At 44.0% G+C, this 27,737-nt stretch overlaps 1 protein-coding gene across 1 annotated transcript in view; it reads left to right on the forward strand.

The window, feature by feature from the left end:
- The first annotated feature begins 241 nt into the window (after nt 1–241).
- The window catches only part of LOC126335348 (uncharacterized), a 213,364-nt gene continuing 185,868 nt past the window's right edge, over nt 242–27,737 (forward strand). Inside the window, exon 1 of the mRNA XM_049998533.1 lies at nt 242–543. Coding sequence (XP_049854490.1) covers nt 474–543 — 70 coding nt within the window. The 5' untranslated portion in view covers nt 242–473. The remainder of the gene's footprint in view (nt 544–27,737) is intronic.

The following is a 27,737-nucleotide window of genomic DNA, read 5'->3' on the forward strand; positions in this document are numbered from 1 at the left end:
TTTCCTTTGATGGTTCGCTGAAAGGACAGCAATCAGAGAACATGAGCGAACATCTGCGAATACAAAGCTAACACGAACGAAAACTGCTTGCTCGCTATCGTCTACCGTTTACTCCAGAGAGAATTATCGTTCGCTCTACAAGCGCTGTTGTTTTCGCAAACTAAGCTTGATTTATCGATCTGAATAGCCATTCGTTCCGAACACTATTCGTACTCGTCATTCTTAGCTTTACTGGCGCAGTAAAGTCTGTTGTTAAAAACTGGCAAGTGCTAGGCGAAACGCGCGAGAAGTTATCGGGTATCTTCTCGTGTCTTTTAGTCCCGCCTTGGCACCAAGCGTCAGGTTGGCAGCCCTGCTGTGTCGCAGCGCTGTTCGCTACCCCGACCGCTGCCGATGTCTGAGGCGCACTAGCTTGTGGGAGCTATTCGCGTGCACACTTGTTAGACTGAGGGGACGCTCATTAAAGTTTCGACATGGCTCATAGCAATGCTGTTCTCCGCCTGTCTGCTGTGCTGTTGTTAGTCACCGCCATCGTACGCCCAGGTGAGTGAGGCCTTGCAAAGCGCTTTCTTCAGCTGTCAGTTTCAGTTCAACAGCCGGCTATAGTTGATTGCAAGCCAAACAATGGCGCTATGGAACCGTGTTGTGTCAAAAAAGGGAGTGCATAAAAAACACGTTTTCGTTCTCATCAGTCTATATAGATTGCTGTCTCGTTTAGTTTTACGACGTAATAAAGTAGCAGAAGTGTAGAATTATTTCATTTGTGTAGAATGTGTAAACAGGAAAAATCAAAGCATGTGAAAATTCAGTAGCAAAGTTAAAATATCAGTCTAGTTATCGTAATTTACAGTTTCTAACGCTCCGGAAGTCATTTCATACGAGTGATGGGGTAGAGTTTTTAACAAGGCAAGGAACAATGTCTCCCCTTGTTCTTGTAAGATCTTTTATCCTTATTTCATTAAATTACAAATACTGTGGCCGTAACGAAGTAGGTGGACAGTCAGCTTATTACAGAGGCACTAGAACGGAATTAACCCAACCGTTTTGATATACTATGTTTCTCACAGCTATTTCAAGAAAATGTGATCATTACATTCAGAAAAACAACGGACGCATCTTTATTCGCCTTTACTAGAACTTCGTTATTATTCTCTCACTGTTTCCTCCTAGAGGGTACTCAAAAACTGAAAACATCGTACTGCCATTGCGTTTTTGAGTACCAGTTGTGGCTCCAACACATTTTTCAACTTTACATCTTCCTCCACAACGTTATGTCACTGCCGTGATCAGTAGCCCTGAAATCTGTTCACGAATTCTTTTATATTTGCTTCGAGCATGATGGAAGCCAAGCGCATGGCTAAATGAAAAACGAAATCTTGAGTTAGGCACTGATGAACTTCCGCGAAATCGTGCCAGGCGAATGTACTTGCGTTATATTTTTTACGGCCACGCTCATGTGTTTACTTGCTATAGTGCACCTTTACTCGTGTAAAACTTGTTACGGTGGTTGACGATAGAAAAGTGAATCATTCTCTAGTCTGTCAGTATGGACGTTGACGCGATACTGAACGGAATTCAGATGTATTTCGACATGGAGCGAGTTGTCGCAGTAGTGAGACACTGGACTCATTTCTGGGTAGACGGCGGTTTGAATCCATCGCTTTAGATTTCTAGTGATTCCCCTTAATCCCTTAATGTACGCTTTGAATGAGAATCGCCGATTTCCTTCCCCAATCTTGGTTTGCACTGCGCCACAAATGAGTTTGCTGACGGGATATTAAACTATAATCTTCCTTCCTTCCCGATGTACATTGTAACGATCACCACCGCACGAATACTGAGTAACACACACACACACACACACACACACACACACACACACACACACAAAGACTTACGACATTTTATTTCGTATGTGTAACAACTATTCGAACAACATCAAGTTTTTAGTACGTCGCACTGTATAGCGGAATTCCTGTCTCTTCTAACACTCCATCTTTCACTCTCTTGATGGCGTTAGTTCGGGGTGGTGTGAATGCCACAACATGATGGGACTATCGACCGACTGACTGACTTGCTTTTCCGTTCAGTCGGTTTCTTCAGTCGAATCATACTAGACTCTGTGGCCAAGCCACCTATATGAATGTTTTTCACTCGCTTTGAGTGGGTTGGTAAATATGACACGACGGACTGACACAAATCTCTGCAGGTTACGCCAGTTACATGTAAGTTGACAGTCTCCGGATTTCACTGACTTCATTTACAACCTTTGTCAGACTCAAGGATAGCTCTTCGGTTATACACCAGAGTTGCTAATTTTTTCAGAAACAGAAAACGTTTCTTATTTCAAGGAGCAGTGAATAAAAAGTATATTTTGGAAAATTTTCGAAATATACTTACTTAAATACGAATTTTTCGTACTTCTATCATTCACTCCGTCTTCAGGCCACAGGTGGCCCATCGAGACCATCCGACCGCCGTGTCATCCTCAGCTAAGGCTGCGGATAGGACGGGCGTGTGATCAGCACACCTCTCTCCCGGTCGTTGCGGTGTTTTTCTTTGACCGGAGCCGCTACTATTCGCTCGAATAGCTCCTCAATTGGCATCAAGAGGCTGAGTGCACTACGAAAAATGGCAACAGCGCATGGCGGCCGGGATGGCCACCCATCCAAGTGCCAGCCACGCCCAACAGCGCTTAACGCCGGTAATCTGACGGGAACCGGTGTTTCCACTGCGCCAAGGCCGTTGCCACTTCTATAAGTAAATATTGATTTTTGGTTGATTTTAAAAGGTTGGTAAGTCTCGCTACATTATAAATTATTGTTTAAATAAATTAACAGTTAATTATTATTTAAATATATAGAAGGTATCCCCGTTTTCAAGAAGGGACGTCGAACAGATGTGCAGAACTATAGACCTATATCTCTAACGTCGATCAGTTGTAGAATTTTGGAACAAGTATTATCTTCGAGTATAATGTCTTTTCTGGAGACTAGAAATCTACTCTGTAGGAATCAGCATGGGTTTCGAAAAAGACGGTCGTGTGAAACCCAGCTCGCGCTATTCGTCCACGAAACTCAGAGGGCCTTAGACACGGGTTCACAGGTAGATGCCGTGTTTCTTGACTTCCGCAAGGCGTTTGACACAGTTCCCCACAGTCGTTTAATAAACAAAGTAAGAGCATACGGACTATCAGATCAATTGTGTGATTGGATTGAGGAGTTCCCAGATAACAGAACGCAGCATGTTATTCTCAATGGAGAGAAGTCTTCCGAAGTGAGAGTGATTTCAGGTGTACCGCAGGGGAGTGTCATAGGACCGTTGCTATTCACAATATACATAAATGACCTGGTGGATGACATCGGAAGTTCACTGAGGCTTTTTGCAGATGATGCTGTGGTGTATCGAGAGGTTGCAACAATGGAAAATTGTACTGAAATGCAGAAGGATCTGCAGCGAATTGACGCATGGTGCACGGAATGGCAATTGAATCTCAATGTAGACAAGTGTAATGTGATGCGAATACATAGAAAGATAGGTCCCTTATCATTTAGCTACAAAATAGCAGGTCAGCAACTGGAAGCAGTTAATTCCATAAATTATCTGGGAGTACGCATTAAGAGTGATTTAAAATGGAATGATCATATAAAGTTGATCGTCGGTAAAGCAGATGCCAGATTGAGATTCATTGGAGAAATCCTAAGGAAATGCAATCCGACAACAAAGGAAGTAGGTTACAGTACGCTTGTTCGCCCACTGCTTGAATACTGCTCAGCAGTGTGGGATCCGCACCAGATAGGGTTGATAGAAGAGATAGAGAAGATCCAACGGAGAGCAGCGCGCTTCGTTACAGGATCATTTAGTAATCGCGAAAGCGTTACGGAGATGATAGATAAACTCCAGTGGAAGACTCTGCAGGAGAGACGCTCAGTAGCTCGGTACAGGCTTGTTTAAAGCTCCGAGAACATACCTTCACCGAAGAGTCAAGCAGTATATTGCTCCCTCCTACGTATATCTCGCGAAGAGACCATGAGGATAAAATCAGAGAGATTAGAGCCCACACAGAAGCATACCGACAATCCTTCTTTCCACGTACAATACGAGACTGGAATAGAAGGGAGAACCGATAGAGGTACTCAGGGTACCCTCCGCCAGACACCGTCAGGTGGCTTGCGGAGTATGGATGTAGATGTAGAAGGCCTGTCTTTCTTTTCCTGTTGGCTTGCATCCATTACTGATAATTCTGTTTCGTAAATGCTGACGTGACGTGAACAGAAAGCACATAAGGTTCAATTTTTTTCAATTATTGTTGATTTAATCACTTCTCGGAAGTATTTTTCACGAGAAATATTTATCATTATTTTATCCAGCGTATCGCATTTAATTAACTGTTTATCCAGTCATGATTTCCTCCGTCCCCACACCACTGAGTGTTTCGGTATTTTGATCCAGACACAAAACTCACTTTTAGGTAAACGCGTATTTATAAAAATGGAGGAAAAAACTGAATTACAAGCTTCTCAGTGGCACTCAATAAAAAGAAATACCGGAACGACAATAACAGCGACGACAGACGATGACAGAGTGCAGTTAATAACAGTGATTTTACACTGCCGAAACGATCTTCCGCACAGAATGCGCCGGGGATCAGGATACACGTTTCCGCTTCCGTCTGTCCGGAGATGTGAACAGGCTTAAACATGAAATGGAAGTACCAATCTGCGCATGTGAATAGCACTACTTGATGTCCGTGAAACTCTATGTGTGCTACTTTTCTAAATGGTTAAATTCTTTACAGGCTTGTGTTCACAGCTGAGATTTGTAGATGGTAACTTAATTTTCTGCACAATACATTTACCTTCCTCAAGAATAAATGACTGAATAGGTATGTAAGGATTGGGTTCAAATGATTTTTAATTATTGGACATCATCAAGGGTTTTTTATGCTCAACATTGTATCCCCAGCGATACATCAGCATCATTAGTTATACGTTAGTTGCATTTGGAACAACATAATTCGCAGCACTGTAGTAGTCAGTTTTAAATGGTGACACGAAGAATTTGTCTATTCTATACGTAAGTAAATGAACGTTATAATGTTTATTTCAACTTTGGTGTGTACCCCTAGTGATGTCTTCACGTAGCCCTGGGAGTAGCGGTACCCTCCGACCGCGTGTGTACCTCGGGTTATATATCACTGCTTTAGTTCAACTAATGCAGTGCTTCCCAACCTCTCTTACACCATTTCCATTTCCCCTGAGTACAATCAGACATTAGCTACTACCCAGCCCTCCCCTCCACATCTGTTGCCCCCTCCCCTCGTCTCTGTTGCCCTCCCCTACCCCCACGTTATCACCAACTTTAGCACCTAACTATATTGCAGAATGAAAGACTTTTCTTGGAACACTTTTTTTTTAAATGATGAAAGATGAATGATATTTAGTTTGTTTGGGTATGTATGTATGTGTGTGTTAGAACGAATGACGTAGGAATTCGTGGGGCATTATATGTGCTACTCACAACTCCTCACAAAAGCAAGCAAACTCTCCACAGAGAGGATACACACTTGTTAGGAAACGTGCTTCCCCTGCATTACTCCTTTCCATTGCGGCATTTGCTTGACCTGCACACTGCAACCTCATTTAAAACCAGACAGGTTCAGATGTGTGCACTATACTTACTGTTCGTAAATCACTTGATTGCGTGACTCCTCACTTCTGAACTGGCAGAAATTGGTCGGCGTCAGGCTGTTAATGCCTTATGTCTAACCATTCTAATAATAATAATAATGATAATAACAATAGAACTGTGTACAGCACTATAGGGGCCCTTATGTAGTTTCTCCTGTGTTGTGCTGTCAATTAATTCATTTATCGTTCGAAGCGACTAATGAAGTAATTTCTGGACTACTGCAGGTCTAAACTACAACTTGGAGAGGACATTTTCTTGAGATATTTAGCATTTGTTACGTATATGTCTCACTTTTATCATCAGCGGTGAAAGGAACAAAACGCAACGTATGTGTGTAGTGGGTGGACTATGTGACGAACCTGTAACATCCACCGCATTAATCCTACTAATTGAGAAAAAGTAATTATTGATAACCTATATAATCAATATTAAAGTCTTTTGAAAATAATGAACTTTTGTGACTGAAACAGAATCTAATCCTTTAGTTTTTAGCCCTCAGAAAATTTCATGTTACCCTCAGGGGGTAATTACCCCCAGATTGGGAACCACTGAACTAATAATAGTACTACAGACTCTTTTTCACTCAGAAGAATGAATGTATAAAAAAGCCAGCTAAAGAGTGGTTTCAGCTGAAAGAGCGAAAACGTGGTCCAGCCGACGGAAAAACTGTATACTGGTTTGACTTGAAAAGGAAGAAAGAATAATTCAGTTAATACACAAAACTACAATGGACTGTGCTGTTTTCATTCGGTTGTTTTCACAGACTTGTTTCACCAAAAAGAAATTTGAATAGTAATCCAACAGACACACGGGCTGTGTCGACTTTTTTCATTCGTTTGCTGCCATAGACTAGTTTCACTCCAACCGATACGTAAACTGCAGTCGTCTGAGTCGACTGTTTTCATTCGGATGCTTCTATAAACTGGTTTCACTCCAAAGTACGAATGAATAATTCAGCTGATTGGTTGTTTTCCAACACTGGACTGAATCGATTGTTTTCATTGGGTTGTTCCCATAACTAATGCCACAAATGCAATGCAAGCCGAGCCGGTACGCTGAGACGAAACTCTCAATGATTAATCAGAACAAAGTCTAATACACCGAAAAGTCTGTGTGCTCTCCATAATTGTGAGGTTTAAGGCTTCTTCATCTCCACTGACTTTTTACAGAACCGATTTGAAACAGGTGGGGAGCGATGGGATGATACGTTGGCCTGCTGAAACTAAAAGTCTGTAGAGGTGTTACATATTTAAACAATTGAGCGTAGATAATATGTTAGATCACTACAGCATTCGTCTGTGTGGTAGGGTCTACGGCAACAGATTTACCAGGGTACCAGCACAGGGCTCAACTCTACCACCATCCGCTGCTGCAGCGGCAGCCTTCTAACGGCTGCTAATGCCTACAAATGCTTATTACCATTCTAACATTGTGGACATTGCGACAGCGCACATTAGGCAACCTGAGCAGCAAATGTCGTTCAAGGAACCAGGAAAACTGTCAGATGAGTCACTAGAGAGGGTGATGCAATTGTACTGACATGCAACCTCAAAAAAGCGACGATTATATTACGAAATCTACTCAGGATGTTTCGAGTACTTGGTCTCCGTGAAAAATAGAGAAACATCGTGCAGCATGCACCGTATCATACGGCGTTATCAAACGCGATTTATGACTGGATTGAATGTTTCTTGGTAGGAAGGACTCAGCCAGTTATCTCGCGTAGAGAGTCATTGATGGATATAGAAGTAACTTCAGCCGTGCGCCACGGAAGTTTGTTGGGACCTTTGCTTGTGATGTATGTTAATCGTCTGGTGGACATTATTAATAATAGTAACGTCAGTCTTTTTGCTGTGCTGCATTACTGTCTGAAAAAAGCTACACAAAAATTCAGACCATTATAATGATGCAAATATTAGCAATTTGCTTTAAATTATCACATATGTAAAATTTTGAACATCTCACTAATTAAAACATACAAGTAAATCTACCCGAGATACACTTCGATTTTGATCGGCTTTGAATGTGTTGTTGTGTAGAGCAAAGTAATAGATATATATTTTTTATACGTGCCCAAAAGGCCGTTGAGGGTGTGAAACACATCCTTGAAAAAAGCTGAGTATAATAGTTCTGAAAGTTTACCGCTGAAACGGTAACAGATATAAAAAAATTCAAATAAAATCACTATAGTTTTTAATGTATGATACAGCGGTGCACCCATACATATCGAAAAAGTCATTTTTTTCGATATCCCCTCCCCAACACAGTTTTGTTTTTCATTTCGATATTTGACTAATAACAGAACCTATAGTATCATTAACACAAAGTTCATGCACATTTGATGAAATGCGATTACAAAAATGCATCTGTCAGAAATAAGCTAGAAATATCTATATATCGCGGTACATGCGCCCTACACCATTTAAGTGGCAACTGTCATGGTTAATAAACCTTCCCCAGATAAATATATTCTAAATATATGTTCTAGACATACTGTTCCAAACATACTTTTTCTGTTAAATTTATGAAATATAACTATCTCGTGTTGTATTTGCGTTTTCTTTGTGCACTTCGTGTACGGTATTTTGTTTTGAAGTTGTAATTTTTCATATTTAATCATGGTATGTTTGAAATCGCTAGTTCGTTATAACATTATTGTAAATTTGTATAATAATGACGAAATGCAGAATTGTTGTGATAAAAAAATGCTGAATTGGGGGGGGGGGGGGGAAGCGGGGAGGGATTTCCAAAAAAATTACTTTTTCGACAAATATGGATTCATTGATGCGATGTAACATACATTATAAACCATAGGACTTCTATTTTAAGTACTTTTTGTATCTGTAACGGTATTCATTCAGAAACATTAAGGGGGATTTTCAACCCCTTCAAGGCCGTATGGGCACATATAAAAAACTATGTGTTTCTTATTTCGCTCTACATTGTAAGATATTCAACGCCAATCAAAATGAAGTGAATCCCTTTGGTAGGTTTATTTTTTAGTATCCTATGACTACAACAACAATAATCATAACTGGAGTCAATCACTCTATAAAGGCGATTGCTTACAAAACACTCGTGCAACTCATCCTCCAATACTGCGGAACTGCATGGAATGTATACCAAATAGGATTAACTGTGGTTATGAATTTTGTTTGACCCACGGGAGAGCATCACTGATATGGCGAAAATTCTCAACAAGCATATGATTGAAGATAGATGCCAATTATTCCACGAAAGCCCTCTTAAGATGTTTCAAGGACCAGTATTAAGTGAGGAATCTAGGAATATACTACAACGTTCTACGTATCGCACCCTTAAGGACGGCGAAGACAATATTTGACTAATTACTGCGTGCACAGAAGCATTTAAACAATAGTTCTTTCTGCGGTCTATACGCGAATGTAACAGGAAAGCCAGCCGGTGTGGCCGGGCGGTTCTAGGCACTACAGTCTGGAGCCGCAACGGTCGCAGGTTCGAATCCTGCCTCGGGCATGGATGTGTATGATGTCCTTAGGTTAGTTAGGTTTAAGTAGTTCTAAGTTCTAGGGGACTGATGACCTCAGCAGTTAAGTCCCATCGTGCTCAGATCCATTTGAACCATTTTTGTAACGGGAAAACAGCATAATACGGAACATCGAAACTATGTCTTATCGATGTCGAGGTCATTAGAGATGACGTACGAGGTCATGGGAAGGAAATTCGTCGTGTACCTTGATTAGGAATCCTTCTCAGTATTCTCCTTTTTTAAGGGAACCACATAAATCCTACATCTGGGGGGCCAATTGAAGATTTGAACTTGTCCAGTGGTAAGAGGTTAATATTCAGTGTGATTAAAAGGATTTTCTACAATTCATTTCAACTATTAGCAAGACATGTAAATAGCCTCCGGACATACGATTCTCCAATGTATTTGCGTCTGCGGAAAAGAGGTATCTGAAAACTTGTTCTGCGTACGTTGCAACCCATACACTAACTCTTGTTTCTGAAAATTGCCACGAGAATCATACTGTGCAGAGTAAACGTAACGTGCGTCTGCTGACTACCTTCCTATTTGGTACCCAAACATTATGACTGTTTTTTGAACGGGTCGTGAGCTAGTCTGAATCAGTGAAGATAAATTGTTCTCCTTTCCTATGCAATGTGTCAAATATATATCTGTATTGCGTGCAGCACTGTGATGTGCTTGTGCAAGAACTGTTGCGCTTGTGTTGCTCTTGTACGTGATTATCAACATGGAAAGAAACAAAAACGGAGTCTTAGCACATAGCCAGCTCCTTTCGAATAGCACTGTCGAATAGAACATCCACATCGCCATCATTAACGTCACATGCTCCCACTTCATGAACCACAGCAAAGAGGTTTGGGATTATATCCAGAACATTAGCGTGCGATGTAGTGACCATCTATTTTGAAGCCGCAAGCCACTTATATTCGAAGGTACTTCTTACTTTGTAAATAACTATGTTGTGACACATAGGAGAGCTCCACTATAATTTTATTCCTTTTTACTAATTTTCATTTATCGACGGAATCACATAATTATTACACTGCCTTTTGTCTCGGCAACTATTTTCAGATCTTATTACTACCATGGCATTTTCAAGAAAAGACGATGTCGGAACACCATCTTTTTGGTTTTTAAAGTTTCTTCCTCCACCAGGATTCGAACACATTATCTCAAGCTGTCAGGCATCACTTTATCGTGCGTCAGACACCTAGCCATACACGTTTAGCAATGTAATTTCAGGTCTGTCGCAACATTTCCAAAGTTTAAATATGTAAAACTGTAATTTCCATCGTATATACCAAGAGATAATTCGCATACCTGAATTCTTCGAACGATGTCATTCCCTGAGACAGCATGAGTGTTATGGTGTTACGATTTTAAAATCAGTTTATACTATGCTCTACAGCACTGATGAGTTTTAGTCTTAGTGGTCGGCTTTACGGACTTCCTGTGAAAGCACTTTTCACTGTTGTTTCTTCCCTGTGGTTTAAATAACTGTGTCTACCCGGGCGAACAAGGTGTGGCAGTGATCGGGCGATTCCAAATGTCTTTCACATGCGCTGACTTTCATTCAGACATCGTTTTTTATTCTTATTCTGCCTCGCAAAACTTTTCTACCAAAACCAAACGCTCAAAATAACTCCACTGCGCAATTTTAGCGTCACATTACAAATCTAAAAGAGGTATTAGCATAACTTCTGCGTTAGCTAAAAGAAGGGAAGCCAACAAACAAACATGATTATAAACCTGTACAATCCCACCAGGATCTGTTCACTTCAAATCGATGTACCTTCCATTGTACCATCTCTTAGATTTATTCTGCTCGTCGCGACTAGAGAGTGGGAGGGTTGACCGATTATATTTGTGTGAGCGAACTGTAATATAGTGAAAATATTCTCGCCCGTAGCCTGGTTTGAGAACCTTCAGTGCTTTACCAACCATTGCCCTGTTGGAAGCAGTGAACTCTTGGCTTGTCCTGACCTACAAATTGACTTAATCTCTTTGACATCGTCTGGAGATCTGTGCAACTTGGCTTTCTTTTCGTACACTTATCATACTCAGAGGAGAGGGAAACGTTAAGCGGCAGAAAAAAAATCAGGCCACCCAGGGAATGAACCACAGACCATTGCATTTGTAGTCAGTACTCAAAATTCATCTTCACGGTTTTGTGAGGGAGAGGCTAAGGATTCTTCATGTACTTCTCTATCTGCAATTTTCTTGAGAAGTTCTCGCGAGATACTAAGTACCACTATCTTCAGTGTCTTAGTTCTGAGTTTTCAAAATGTCTATTGCACTAAAGTCAGCGAAACGAGCATGTGACCATTCGCACTTTGTTTCCGGCCCGCGGGTTCAAGGTCAAAATAGATACTACAGGGCAAAACCACCTATCGATAAAATGTGCTTGCGGCTCCCGTTGTCGCTAAAAACCGAAGGTAATGGATCAGTGTGACTTGAGCAGATTTGCAGGATGCATCGCAGACGTATGCGCAAACCATACCGTCAAATCAATGAGTTTGAAAGAGGGCGCATTATTGGCATGAGAGAATGTGATGCATACATCCGGGAAATTGCTGCTCATGTGGGACGAAGCGTTTCGGCAGTGCAACAGGTGTGTGCAGACTGATTTGCGGAAGGCCGTAGAACACGACGAGATGGGTCAGGTCGCACCACCCTGGCTCTCTCCCCCCCCCCCCCCCCCCCCCCCGAACTATGAGACTTAGCATCTGAGGTCATCAGTCCCCTAGAACTTAGAACTACTTAAACCTAACTAACCTAAGGACAACGCACACATCCATGCCCTAGGCAGGATTCGAACCTGCGACCGTAGCGGTCGCGCGGCTCCAGACTGAAGCGCCTAGAACTGCTCCGCCACACCGGCCGCCCCCCCCCCCTCCCGCCCCCCCTCCCCCTAGAAGATCAACACCTTACCCGAGTGGCACTACAGAACAGATCTTCGTCCTCATCGGCTCTGGCGCAACAGTGGAACAGTGTAACAAATCGTACACTATCAGGACAGTCAGTCGCCTTTTATTATGGCATGGATTAGGCTACATGCGCGTCGTCCACTTCTCCGCCTACCTTTGATGAATGTGCAGACGGTCACCACTGGGAACAGGGACGGCATTAGATAGTGTTTTCAGATGAATGCGGGTTTTATTTGTTTGAAAATGATGGCCACATTTTGGTTCACTGCTGTCATGGGGAGCGGCATCACTCTGGCTGCGTTAGCACAAGACATACAGCGACAATTCAAGGCCTTCTGGTGTGCAGTACTATTGGGTACAGTCACAAATCACAGCTGGTGCGTGTTCAGGGCACAGTGACCAGTGTGACCTACGTGAATGACATCCTACGACACGTAGCCACACCATTTCTACGCAACACCCCAGACGCCATTTTTCAGCAAGGCAATGCACGACATGTTGCTCCACGAACACATGTCTTCTTGATGTCACAGGTTGTTAGCCTTTTCCCCCGGCCCGCCAGATCACCAGACTTGTCGCCAATCGCAAATGTGTGGGCTATGGTGAAACGACGGGTGCAGCGCTGTGACCCAATGCCAACCACCACAGATGAACTTTGGAAATAGGTGAATACAGCATGGATGGCTAAAGGCTATTCCACAGGATGCCATTCGCGTCTTATACTCGTCGATTCCATCACGCATGGAACATTTTATCAGGGTCCATGGCAGACCCTGTGGACAATAGGAGACATGATGTGCTGAGGTGACTCAAATGCTAATTATTTCAGCCGAACATATTAATGTACGTGTCCTGTGAATATGAACGTCCTATCTCTAGTCGTAAAAGCTATTCTGTTTTTCTGAACATGAGTGTATATACACTGAAGAGGCAAAGAAACTGGTTCTCCTGTCTAATATCGTGTAGGGCCCCGCGAGCACGCAGAAGTGCCGCAAGACGACGTGGCATGGGCTCGACAAATGTCTGAAGTAGTGCTGGAGGGAGTTGACACCATGAATCCTGCAGGGCTGTCCGTAAATCCGTAAGGGTACAAGAGGTGGAGATCTCTTCTTAACAGCACGTTGCAAGGCATCCCAGATATGCTCAATAATGTTCATGTGTTGGGAGTTTGGTGGCCAGCGGAAGTGTCTAAACTCAGAACAGTGATTCTGAAGCGACTCTGTGGCAATTATGAGCGTGTGGGGTGTCGCATTGTCTTGCTGGAATTGCCCAAGTCTGTCGAAATGCACAATTGACATGAATGGATGCAGGTGATCAGACAGGATGTTTATGTACGCGTTACCTGTCAGAATCGTATCTAGAGGTATCAGGGTTCCCATGTCACTCCAACTGCACACGTCCCACTCCATTACAGAGCCTCCAACCGCTTGAACGATCCTTTGCTTACATGCAGGGTCTATAGATTCATGAAGTTGTCTCCATACCCGTACACGTCAATCCTGTCAAATACAATTTGAAACGAGACTCGTCCTTCCGACCTGCCAACACGTCACGTTCAACGATTCTCTTCTGTCGTCGTTGGTCTCGCTCTTGGGCCTAAGGACAGCACACAACACCCAGCCATCACGAGGCAGATCTAACAACTGCACCAGACACTTGTTGTCCTATATAGGCGTTGCCTGGCCGTTGTGGCCATGCGGTTCTAGGCGCATCAGTCTGGAACCGCGCGACCGCTACGGTCGCAGGTTCGAATCCTGCCTCGGGCATGGATGTGTGTGATGTCCTTAGGTTAGTTAGGTTTAATTAGTTCTAAGTTCTAGGGGGCTGATGACCTCAGATGTTGAGTCCCATAGTGCTCAGAGCCATTTTTTCAGGCGTTGGCGACAGCAGCGCCGCGTTTTGCCTGTTTACACATCTCTGTATCTGAATACGCATGCCTATACCATTTTTTTGGCGCTTCACTGTATATAATGAAACTCCCAATTAAGACATGGCCGGATATCTGTTTAACTTTGTGCACGCGCACGATATCAGATGGTATGTAAATGATTAGGGTTGCAACTTTCTGTGACGGGTAGAATGTCGACCAGTAGTACGATGTTGGGCTGGTTGGGAGCTTGAAGGCAGGTCATCAAGGTTCCAGTCGATTTCTTCTGAGGAAGGGAGAATTGCCCCGTATTCTGCCCCAATTCCTTCACTTCTGCGCCTGCCGTCCGGGAACAATATATATATTCTGTGTCATACCGCACCATTGGTCAGAGACACGCAACAACGAGACTAGCGAATTACTGTCCCATACCTAGGACCCCTTAACAGCCCAACAAAAACTGCTGCGTTTGGAGTGGCGCCGTGACCGGGAAGCATTGGTCAGAAACGAGCAACAACCAGACCTGCGAATTACTGTCCCATACCTAGGACCCCTTAAGAGCCCCAGCATGAACTGCTGCGTTTGGAGTGGTCTCGTGAGTGGGAAGTATGAACTGCTGATGAACGGCTCGTATTGTGTTCAGCCGTGTATCATTATTCTGCTCTAACACGGATTACCACCGTCGTCGAGTATGAAGGCGACCTCTAGAGAAATCCCATTCTCCCATTGTTTTGGAAAGACGCAGCTGTGCTACTCCTGGCTTCATGGTGTGGGGAACGGGGCCCACGAGGAATGCCCTCCTCACAACAAACTTGTGACGCCACACTAGTTGCCTCGCCCGATATTCATAGTGACGCTCAGCTCCGTATGGGGCCCACGGGAGATCTATGAAAATGTGCCCACTAACGGTCTGTACTTAGTGTTGTCAAGAGCTTACAAATATTTAAACGCTCAGTTAAATTATTAAACTCATCTGAAACAATAACTCGTTCCATGCCACAGATGGTCGCTGGGGCTCATAAGAATTTAAGTGACATGTGCTGTGACCTACGTCAAAGGGCCCTTGTATCTTTTTGGCCTGGTGGGGAGCCATCGGGTAAGATTTCACATCATTGCTGGCAGTGATAAAGGGAACTCTGAGGGCCCCACGGTTCGTCGCAGGCATCCTTCGTCCTCGTGTGTGACCTCTCATGCGACAATATCGTGGTGCCATTTTTCAACAGGACAGTGCTCGTACACATGGGACATGTCTATATGAACTCCAGAATGAGGTTTTCCCTCTGCAGCGGAGTGTGCGCTGATGTGGAACTTCTTTGCAGATTAAAACTGTGTGCCGGACCGAGACTCGAACTCGGGACCTTTCCATTGCCTTTCGCAGGCAAGTTCTCTACCATCTGAGCTACCCAAGCACGACTCACGACCCGTCCCCACAGCTTCAATTCTGCCAGTAACATGTCCCACCTTCCGAACTTCACAGAAGCTCTTCTGCGATCTTTGCAGAACTAGCACACCTAGAAGAAAGGATATTGCGGAGACATGACTTAGCCACAGCCTTGGGGACGTTTCCAGAATGAGATTTTGACTCTGCAGCGGAGTGCGCGCTGATATGAAACTTCCTGGCAGATTAAAACTGTGTGTCGGACCGAGACTTGAACTTTGGTCCTTTGCCTTTCGCTGCTACTTTCTGCCAGGAGTGCTAGTTCTGCAAGGTTCGCAGAAGAGCTTCTGTGAAGTCTGGAAGGTAGGAAACAAGATACTGGCAGAATTGAAGCTGTGTGGACGGGTCGTGAGTCGTGCTTGGGTAGCTCAGATGGTGAGCACTTGCCCGCGAAAGACAAAGGTCCTGAGTTCGAGTCTCGGTCCGACACACAGTTTTAATCTGCCAGGAAATCTCTATGAACTTCCTGCGCGAGGTGGCCAACATTATCCTCAGATTTCCGACAGAACATGACCTCTACTACGTCTCGTTGCCAGTATCTAATACAACAAGACCCAACTACAGCAGTTGTGCAGTTTGCTTCAGGAGAGGATACAACGACTTCTCAACCGAATCAGTGCATGCATACAGGCACGAGGAGGTACAATGTCAACTGATAAGTGAACTCACACTGTCAAATTCTTCGTAAATTTGGCTCGATTTTGATACTGAAATAACTTCCCACACCCTCTCAACCGTGAAGTTTCATTTCGTTTCCTCGTCCCCTTCTGACTGTTTCACCTTTTTTTTCAGTCGGTGTATATGTAAAATACGCCAGAAATCAACTGATACTCATTAGTCGTCAGGCAACGTGTGTGTGTGTGTGTGGGGGGGGGGGGGGGGGGGGGCGACCGCTACGGTCGCAGGTTCGAATCCTGCCTCGGGCATGGATGTGTGTGGTGTCCTTAGGTTAGTTAGGTTTAATTAGTTCTAAGTTCTAGGCGACTGATGACCTCAGAAGTTAAGTCGCATAGTGCTCAGAGCCATTTGAACCATTGTGTGTGTGTGTGTGTGTGTGTGTGTGTGTGTGTGTGTGTGTGTGTGTGCAGGCGCGCTCACTTGTTTGCCACTGATTTCAGTTGCCTATGCTGATTTGCTGCCCATGCACTCACAGCAACAACGAACTGCTAGTGTGAAACAAGTGTTCAAGACACAACACGGCTGCCTAAGTGTACTGTACATGGACTCTACAGCCAGAGAGAAGAATTAGTTTGGAGGAACGTTTTTGTTGATGTTTACTGATGGTGCCGTACCCATGAAAAGTGTGGGGCGTGGCCACCCTGCGAAGCGGGGAGCTTTTCCGTGGACCAGGCGGCGCCACATCATGCGTCGCAATCGACCAGCGTCTGGCGTCCGACAGGCGCCAGCGATAGGAATCCCAGACGCGCTGAGCTTCTTCAGTCCATACACATTTCACATGCCTTCCACGCCGCTCGAAACGAGGCGCTGTGCGAACTTGCTTGTGAATGAACTTCATCTGCATATACAAAATGACTTATGTTCAATTACAACCACAAATATTTCTTTAATGAGAGATCTGTAATCGATTTGCGCTTCTCACTGACAATAGCTAGACACGGCGCTCAGGTTCACCTCAGGTTCATCTCTCTCCCCACGTCCACCACTGCTGGCGGCTCACCTCCAACTGCGCAACGCTACGCGCTGTTCACGTCCAGCTCCCGCTGCCGAACACTACAATGGCAGACAACAATGGAAACCAGCCACAGACTGCACTCAGCACAGCCAGTGATTTTCCTACAGAGCGCTACGTGGCTAGGAACCTTTTACGGGATCTCAATCGCCCAGGTTTACACTCATTGCCGAAAAGGGGATGCCGATCGTTTGGAGTTCGTTTGAACCTCTGTGAATGCATGTTATTTTCTGCGATAGTTGGGATTCACAAACCCGGCAGCTCTATATAGTTCTGATAGGGAAGTAGATTCCATGCATCCCGTTTTTAATCGACATGTTTCATTAAGATTTATGTCGACCTTCTTTGCATGGGTTGGTCTGGACCATACTGGGCAGACATATTCGCCGGTAGAGGAACAAACCCGGCAGCTCTATATAGTTCTGATAGAGAAGTAGATTCCATGCATCCCGTTGTTAATCGACATGTTTCATTAAGATTTATGTCGACCTTCTTTGCATGGGTTGGTCTGGACCATACTGGGCAGACATATTCCCCGGTAGAGGAACAAACCCGGCAGCTCTATATAGTTCTGATAAGGAAGTAGATTTCATGCATCCCGTTGTTAATCTACCTTCTTTGTATGGGTTGGTCTGGACCATACTGGGCAGACATATTCGCCAGTAGAGGAGCAAACCCGGCAGCTCTATTAGTTCTGATAGGGAAGTAGATTCCATGCATCCCGTTGTTAATCGACATGTTTCATTAAGATTTATGTCGACCTTCTTTGCATGGGTTGGTCTGGACCATACTGGGCAGACATATTCCCCGGTAGAGGAACAAACCCGGCAGCTTTATATAGTTCTGATAGGGAAGTAGATTTCATGCATCCCGTTGTTAATCGACCTTCTTTGCATGGGTTGGTCTGGACCATACTGGGCAGACATATTCGCCGGTAGAGGAACAAACCCGGCAGCTCTATATAGTTCTGATAGGGAAGTAGATTTCATGCATCCCGTTGTTAATCGACCTTCTTTGCATGGGTTGGTCTGGACCATACTGGGCAGACATATTCGCCAGTAGAGGAGCAAACCCGGCAGCTCTATTAGTTCTGATAGGGAAGTAGATTCCATGCATCCCGTTGTTAATCGACATGTTTCATTAAGATTTATGTCGACCTTCTTTGCATGGGTTGGTCTGGACCATACTGGGCAGACATATTCCCCGGTAGAGGAACAAACCCGGCAGCTTTATATAGTTCTGATAGGGAAGTAGATTTCATGCATCCCGTTGTTAATCGACCTTCTTTGCATGGGTTGGTCTGTACCATACTGGGCAGACATATTCGCCGGTAGAGGAGCAAACCCGGCAGCTCTATATAGTTCTGATAGGGAAGTAGATTCCATGCATCCCGTTGTTAATCGACATGTTTCATTAAGATTTATGTCGACCTTCTTTGCATGGGTTGGTCTGTACCATACTGGGCAGACATATTCGCCGGTAGAGGAACAAACCCGGCAGCTCTATATAGTTCTGATAGGGAAGTAGATTCCATGCATCCCGTTGTTAATCGACATGTTTCATTAAGATTTATGTCGACCTTCTTTGCATGGGTTGGTCTGGACCATACTGGGCAGACATATTCCCCGGTAGAGGAACAAACCCGGCAGCTTTATATAGTTCTGATAGGGAAGTAGATTTCATGCATCCCGTTGTTAATCGACCTTCTTTGCATGGGTTGGTCTGGACCATACTGGGCAGACATATTCGCCGGTAGAGGAACAAACCCGGCAGCTCTATATAGTTCTGATAGGGAAGTAGATTCCATGCATCCCGTTGTTAATCGACATGTTTCATTAAGATTTATGTCGACCTTCTTTGCATGGGTTGGTCTGGACCATACTGGGCAGACATATTCCCCGGTAGAGGAACAAACCCGGCAGCTTTATATAGTTCTGATAGGGAAGTAGATTTCATGCATCCCGTTGTTAATCGACCTTCTTTGCATGGGTTGGTCTGGACCATACTGGGCAGACATATTCGCCGGTAGAGGAACAAACCCGGCAGCTCTATATAGTTCTGATAGGGAAGTAGATTCCATGCATCCCGTTGTTAATCGACATGTTTCATTAAGATTTATGTCGACCTTCTTTGCATGGGTTGGTCTGTACCATACTGGGCAGACATATTCGCCGGTAGAGGAGCAAACCCGGCAGCTCTGTATAGTTCTGATAGGGAAGTAGATTTCATGCATCCCGTTGTTAATCGACCTTCTTTGCATGGGTTGGTCTGGACCATACTGGGCAGACATATTCGCCGGTAGAGGAACAAACCCGGCAGCTCTATATAGTTCTGATAGGGAAGTAGATTCCATGCATCCCGTTGTTAATCGACATGTTTCATTAAGATTTATGTCGACCTTCTTTGCATGGGTTGGTCTGTACCATACTGGGCAGACATATTCGCCGGTAGAGGAGCAAACCCGGCAGCTCTATATAGTTCTGATAGGGAAGTAGATTTCATGCATCCCGTTGTTAATCGACCTTCTTTGCATGGGTTGGTCTGGACCATACTGGGCAGACATATTCGCCGGTAGAGGAACAAACCCGGCAGCTCTATATAGTTCTGATAGGGAAGTAGATTCCATGCATCCCGTTGTTAATCGACATGTTTCATTAAGATTTATGTCGACCTTCTTTGCATGGGTTGGTCTGTACCATACTGGGCAGACATATTCGCCGGTAGAGGAGCAAACCCGGCAGCTCTATATAGTTCTGATAGGGAAGTAGATTTCATGCATCCCGTTGTTAATCGACCTTCTTTGTATGGGTTGGTCTGGACCATACTGGGCAGACATATTCGCCGGTAGAGGAGCAAATCCGGCAGCTCTATATAGTTCTGATAGGGAAGTAGATTCCATGCATCCCGTTGTTAATCGACATGTTTCATTAAGATTTATGTCGACCTTCTTTGCATGGGTTGGTCTGTACCATACTGGGCAGACATATTCGCCGGTAGAGGAGCAAACCCGGCAGCTCTATATAGTTCTGATAGGGAAGTAGATTTCATGCATCCCGTTGTTAATCGACCTTCTTTGTATGGGTTGGTCTGGACCATACTGGGCAGACATATTCGCCGGTAGAGGAGCAAATCCGGCAGCTCTATATAGTTCTGATAGGGAAGTAGATTCCATGCATCCCGTTGTTAATCGACATGTTTCATTAAGATTTATGTCGACCTTCTTTGCATGGGTTGGTCTGTACCATACTGGGCAGACATATTCGCCGGTAGAGGAGCAAACCCGGCAGCTCTAAATAGTTCTGATAGGGAAGTAGATTTCATGCATCCCGTTGTTAATCGACCTTCTTTGCATGGGTTGGTCTGGACCATACTGGGCAGACATATTCGCCGGTAGAGGAGCAAATCCGGCAGCTCTATATAGTTCTGATAGGGAAGTAGATTCCATGCATCCCATTGTTAATCGACATGTTTCATTAAGATTTATGTCGACCTTCTTTGCATGGGTTGGTCTGTACCATACTGGGCAGACATATTCGCCGGTAGAGGAGCAAACCCGGCAGCTCTATATAGTTCTGATAGGGAAATATATTTCATGCATCCCGTTGTTAATCGACATGTTTCATTAAGATTTATGTCGACCTTCTTTGCATGGGTTGGTCTGTACCATACTGGGCAGACATATTCGCCGGTAGAGGAGCAAACCCGGCAGCTCTATATAGTTCTGATAGGGAAGTAGATTTCATGCATCCCGTAGTTAATCGACCTTCTTTGTATGGGTTGGTCTGGACCATACTGGGCAGACATATTCGCCGGTAGAGGAGCAAATCCGGCAGCTCTATATAGTTCTGGTAGGGAAGTAGATTCCATGCAACCCGTTGTTAATCGACATGTTTCATTAAGATTTATGTCGACCTTCTTTGCATGGGTTGGTCTGTACCATACTGGGCAGACATATTCGCCGGTAGAGGAGCAAACCCGGCAGCTCTATATAGTTCTGATAGGGAAATAGATTTCATGCATCCCGTTGTTAATCGACCTTCTTTGCATGGGTTGATCTGGACCATACTGGGCAGACATATTCGCTGGTAGAGGACCAAACCCGCAGCTCTATATAGTTCTGATAGGGAAGTAGATTCCATGCATCCCGTTGTTAATCGACATGTTTCATTAAGATTTATGTCGACCTTCTTTGCATGGGTTTGCCTGGACCATACTGGGCAGACATATTCGGCGGTAGAGAAACATAAGGTTTGTGCATTGTTTCTTAATAAGGAAGGTTTCGCATCCCATTTGCTGCTAGCTAGTTTCCGCAAAATATTATATCTGGCAGTTACCTTTTGTCGCGTCTTTTCGCAATGGTACCTGTATGTCAGAGATCTATCGAAAACCACGCCCTGATAAGTTGGATTCTCGGTATGCTCCAGTGTGGTATTGTTCCAAGAGACGTTAAGTTTACGGTTAGATTGCCAGGATCGAAGGTGGAAGGCACTGATTTGTGTTTTTGACGGGTTTGGCTGAAGAAAGTTGTTTTTATAATACTCTGACATTTTCTAAGAGTTTTCTCCAGCTTCTGTTCTACATCCTCAAAGGTCCTTCCCTGTGCTGCAATTGCCAGGTCATTCACATACAGAAAATTATTTGTATGCTCAGGCATCGGTTGGTCGTTGCTGTACAGATTAAATAGGGAGGGCGCCAAAGTGCTTCCTTGGGGCAGACTGTTTTTCTAGTTTCCCCATCTGTTTTTTTCCCATTGAGGACAACATAAAATTGTCTATTTTGTGGCAGCAGAACTGTCAAATCGAATCTCACATTTTTTGTTTTGTTTTGTTGTGAAAACATCCGAAAGCAGAGCTGTCAGACCGACCTTCACATTTGTTTCACTGAAATTTTCATGCAAAAGTATATTCAAATTTCCGACTTTTCCGATAGATTTTCCACAAATGCAAACCTTGTCCTGACAATTAAAGGGAAAGAACAACAGTCTGTACAGCCGTTTTCAAGTGATTATCTTTCACATGCAACAACTGATTTTTATTTATGAAGACAAGATAGGTAAGTGACTGATTTTTCTACGTGAAGAGATTATTTGAATAACGATGGCGGCTGATACAAGATTCTAGTGCAGACTGTTGTCAGACATCGACAGTTTCCTGTGAACATTGTGTGCTCCTTTACAACCTCCACTAGCACTGGATTAACGATTGCAGAATAATGGTACACAATTACGCAGATAAGGAATGAACGCCCGTGTTACAGTAAAAAGTAATCTTTTGAAAGAAGGGTTCCATACAAAAGAACGATATACAACAATTTAGGAGAAACAGAGATAACACAGCACAATGTTGTGAACATAATGCGATAGCCAAATGGTCACTAAATCGTCAATAGTAAGCACAGCAGAGAGCCATACATTTCGTTTTAGTGCGAGAAACAAGAGTAGGACACGTAAAACAAGGGTGATAAAAGATTGCATGTCAGGCCACGAGGTGTTTGTAAAGAGGAAGAATGTTTAAAATACTGTGTATCATAATGCTCTACGGACAAGGAGAATATTCTGTTTTCTTTCTCAGAGCTGGGAGCATATAGAAACTTGCGGTTTGGCTTAAAATTCTAGGGTACTCTTTGTACATGCGAAAGACAGATGGCAGCACTATAAGGCACACAACTGTAACGTTCGCAGCGAGAGTGAGGACACTTTATATGCTAGAAATGGCAACTTCTTCGTTATAACATCGAATAGTGCGACGAATATCAAGAAAGTGCGTTCATGGTTTCGACAGTTCAGAGGATGTCAACAAACTAGAACAGTCTCAGCCATTCTGCCAGTATGGCCACTGGAGTGGAAGCAGTTGTATAGGAGGATCACCGATTGCGTGCGAGAGGTATCGTGTCTGTAGTCAGCGTTTCCATGGTATCTATACACACAATCCTGTATGATGACCTGAAAGTGCGGAACGGTGGGCGCAGGACGATGTTGTCACGTGACGATGGCAAGAGTAAGACAAACTTCGCTACAATTGTGACGATGGATGCAGTACGAATACCTGAAATGAAGCGTCAGTCAGCTGAATGGAAGCACTAAGACCGACTGCTACCAAAACAGTTTTGAGTAAGATCGAAAGCTAAGAAACTGATGGTCGCCATGACTTGGGACAGTGAAGGCGTAATCCTTATTCATTGTATCCAAAGGGCACTTCGGTGATTAGTGTCAATCATCAAAGTGTTTCGAATAACAAGCTCATTCAGCTAGTATTTGGGAAAGGAACGAATAGAGACACACACTGTGGGCTGTTGTTACATGTGACAGCTAGCGTCTCGTTACCTGGCCACGGATCTGGCGACATCATTTTCTCTTCAAAACCATTTAACTAGGCAAATAACAAATGGTTTTTCAAGCAAGATTTTTACTAACAGAAGTCAAGTTTCTTTTGGCTGCGAACCTAAGAGATCAAGAATGAATATTGAACGGGACCGCCTCATACAAGAAGCTGAATCGTAAGAATTATAAAAAGTAGAAGAATAGCGTGGCTTGGGCATGCCCTCTGGGTGGATACTAGAAGAACAACTAAATAGATTTTTAATTGGAGTCCAATCGGAGGAAAACAGAGAGGAAGGCCACGAAAACGGTGGATAGATGATGTGGAAGAAGATATAAACTTTCAGAGTACGAGGATGGCGGAGAATCACGCTGGAGAGGGCAGAATGGGGGAAACTTGTTGATGAGGCTAAAACCCACACAGGGTTGTAATGCCGTGAGAAGAAGAAAGAAGAGAACCTAAGACCGCCATCGTGATGGTTATTAGGCAGTAATGTGGATGTTACTTGGGATCTATACTGTTTTATGAAGTCACTGAAGCACAGTTTTTGTAGCAGCAGCTTGATCGAGAGGAAACTGACGGTTTCGTACGCTACTTCGGATAATCGGAAAATGTAATCTCACAGGGGTTAACACACTGCCTAAAAAAAATACCTCTCTGAAGGGAGGAGGAAAACGAAATTATGCTTTACGGGTTGAGTACCTGAATTGAGACCTACAACGAGGCCTCTTCCAAACTTGTGTCAGGTGCTGATAACGCTGTCTCACACGTGTACGCGACATCTCTGTGCTTTTCACATTGATCACCCAACATCTATCTGACGCTCTTCACGCCCAGTATAATACTCTACCGGGGCTGGTAACAACACGAAACACGAACAACACTAATGTTATCTGGTGGGTATTCTGAGTGTCACAGAGAATTGCAACTCTAATCATTTCTATAGTCGCCAATGGTGTGTACGTGTACGGAGTCACATTAACACCTATCTATGTCTTTTGGGTGCTTCATTTCTTTTAGGTAGTGTATTAATGACTCCCTTTGGACGGCTTAAGCTGTTGTACAACTGGCACTAGGCGGGTGTGTAACCCTCCATCGCTGACGTCAGTTCTGACAGTGAAGTGGGTGACTCCACTGGCAGAATTTATCGACTCACAAACTGCGCAACAATTCATTGATTCTGCCAGCTGTCACCGATGAAGTGCTTAACCTTCACTTTGCGTTAGGGCGAAGCATCGAGGACGCCTGGCGCACTCGTTGGTGGATTTGCGCGGCATGTCAATGGCTCGCAGTCCACGGTACGAATCAGTTTTCGTGCAATTTAGCGAACAGCGTTCTCTACTCAAGATGGTGGCCAGATGGACTGCGAATATATCGTGTGAATGATGATTGGTACGACCCAGACGCACAGTCGGAAAGGATGTTATCAGTTAACACGACGGGAACATTGTTTTAGGATTTCTTAAAATCTTTTTCTGTCAGATTCTGTCTCCATATCGTGTAGCCTCGTTTAACTGTTTTCCCCCTCTCCAGAAGACTTTCAGCCCTCTTGTAATATACAGATGATCTCTATTAGTTGTAGTATTATTTTGTATATCATGAGACCAATTTTCCTCTTGTTCAGTTCCGTATTTATGTGGGCGCTATTTGAGGCATGACTCAGACTTTAATTGTCACTAATATTTCCACTTACGGTTTCCCAGCATTACTACCAGAGATACTCCAGAAGACTTAGCATCGTATGGTAACCGAAGAGAACTTCACAAACCAAGCTCGCTAAAAAATGTTTTATAGCATGACCGCTTTCGACAGAGCTATGCTGTCATCATCGGATGATGGGAATATAGCTCTGTCGAAAGCGGTCATGCACAAAAATGTTTTTTTACTGATCTTGACTTGTGGAGTGTTCTTCTGCTACCACGCACTGCAGATCGCTCGCGGACTAACCATGTCAGAAATATATAAAGACTTAGCATATCTGAATGTGTAAACTGGTATTGTTTCAAGTCACTGAATCTTCATTGATTTGATTCCTATCGAGACTGTAATTTAATCTCACAGCTTTTAATTAATGTCGTATACTGTACATACCATTCGGGGTTGACATATTCCTCTACTCAAACATTTCCCCTAGATGTTGCTGATTCATTTCCGTGTCCGGTCACCAATTCCAGCATGTAGCAATTCCCATATCCTTGTTATTTGCCTCAATCAAGCCCTGTGTTGTGGAAGGTTGGTCTAGTAGTAGAAGACATATGAGCAAGTAGCCCAGATCTTGTATTGTTCCACACTTGTAGGTCACGTCTCCATCACCTGAAAGGATGCCGTATTTTTGCATGTTGTTCTTGCAATGGGGGATGCCCACCCTAAGACGACTGTGTGATGTCTAAACAGGATAGAACAGACCGTTGATGGGTATCGTTGATCTGCTTTGTCCTCTCCGCATCTGTGTCGACGACTCTTCTGACGGGTGGAGGGGGTAGTTATTCCAACAATTAGGTAGTTTGTACACTGGAGTTGGCTTGACAAGACCAGAGAGAATTCGTATAGCCTCACTGACTGCAATGTCAATTTGCTTCCTGTGCGCAGATGCACTAAAGACAGGTAAGGCGTACTCTGCAGCAAATACACACAAATTGTAAGGGCGTAAGAAATAGATCCACGGTTGGTGGCTGTGAGCTTCCTGAGGAAATTGTTATTTGCACTGACCTTCTGCCTGGTGTTGTAGCATTTTCTTGAAGGACAGTGTGTGGTCAAGAATAACACCCGGTTATACAGGTGTTGGGAGATACTGAATTAGTTTGCCTTGCCGTGTGACATCCAATTCACGCTGGGCATGTCTGGTCAGTGAGTAAAATGCGCTCACCTGAGTCTTGTTTTGTCCTTGGATGGTTGTGTTCATGATAACGGCCAGTCGTATCCAATGAAGAGTTCAGCTTTACATCTACCTCTTCAAACGTCTTCCCTTGGGAAGCCATTGCTGTATCATTAGCATAGATGATATGCCTGAGTGTTCTGTAACGGACTGATCATTGGTCATCATCATCATCATCATCATTTAAGACTGATTATGCCTTTCAGCGTTCAGTCTGGAGCATATCATTGGTATAAATATTAAAAAGAACAGGAGCGAGCAAATTGCCTTGAGGTAGGCCAGTATGCTATTATTACCTTGGAGAACGACCTGGAATCGTATATTCTGCAGGAGAGTTCCTGTGAGACATGTTAGATGGTAATCTTTGGTGAGCTGGTAAATTTTCTTCAGCATTTTTCTGTGAGCGTGTTAGCAGCTGTTAAAGCGAGTAACTCCAGTTCTGTTCGAAACCATCCTCAGTGTGTTGAGTGAGGTTCATATTATGAGTCTAGCACGAATTTCCAGGTCGAAACCAGATCGCCGAGGAATGAACTTTCCTGAGATTATGCTGTTAGTTTGTTTAAGAACAAGACGCTCGAAGATCTCGAGACAGTGCCGTAACAATGACACTGTTTTAGGGTCGTCTGGGGCCTTACCAGTCTCAGGCAATACATCCAGAGCCTGGGAATATAAAGCTTAGCTACACGATCACTCATCAACTTAGGCAGTGGTTGCCGGGTGGTCCGCCCGATCTTCTTGACGTGTTTTACTCAGAGCTCGATTCACTCACTCAGTCGTGCTGTTCCCTCAAACTCCTTTGGGGATCAAAGGAAATTACGTGTAATTGGATAGTCGCGTTAATCATCGGTTACAGCTCCGGGCCACGCCCTTTATTTCAGACAGTGACTTTTCGACTCACGCTATCACCAGACAACGCTGCTTATTACCTCATTTCTTTCGTCATTATATTAGCGTGTTCTGAGTACTGGGCATAGAAACTTTATTTGCAACGTCATTTAGTCTTTTCTGCTGTTACCTGTCATCTCTTCCCTAACTTATCCTTACTACAATTTACCGAAGTTGTTTAAAAAAAATTGTCTGGCTGTGTTTTCATCTGACGAATCAGGGTCTCAATGTTACCCTTAAGCTCCGCCTACAAAAATTCTGTCTATCCAATGAGAAACGTTATACTTTTCGTGGTGGGGCAGTGTTTTTAAAGTTTGCAACGTAACAGAGACGCGAAAAAGTCTCACGCTAAAGCCTGCAGCTGGTGTGGTCCACCCACAAGTTTTAGCGTGAGACTTTTTCGCGTCTCTGTTACGTCAAGGACCACCCCCCCAGCCCATGTTAAAAGCTAGAGCCCTCCAGAAGAACAGGATAGATCTTACGATAACGCTAAAAGGACCACACCAGCTGCAGGTTTTAGCGTGAGACTTTTTCGCGTC

This window comes from Schistocerca gregaria, chromosome 2 (genome assembly GCF_023897955.1).
Source record: "Schistocerca gregaria isolate iqSchGreg1 chromosome 2, iqSchGreg1.2, whole genome shotgun sequence".
NCBI lineage: Eukaryota > Metazoa > Arthropoda > Insecta > Orthoptera > Acrididae > Schistocerca > Schistocerca gregaria.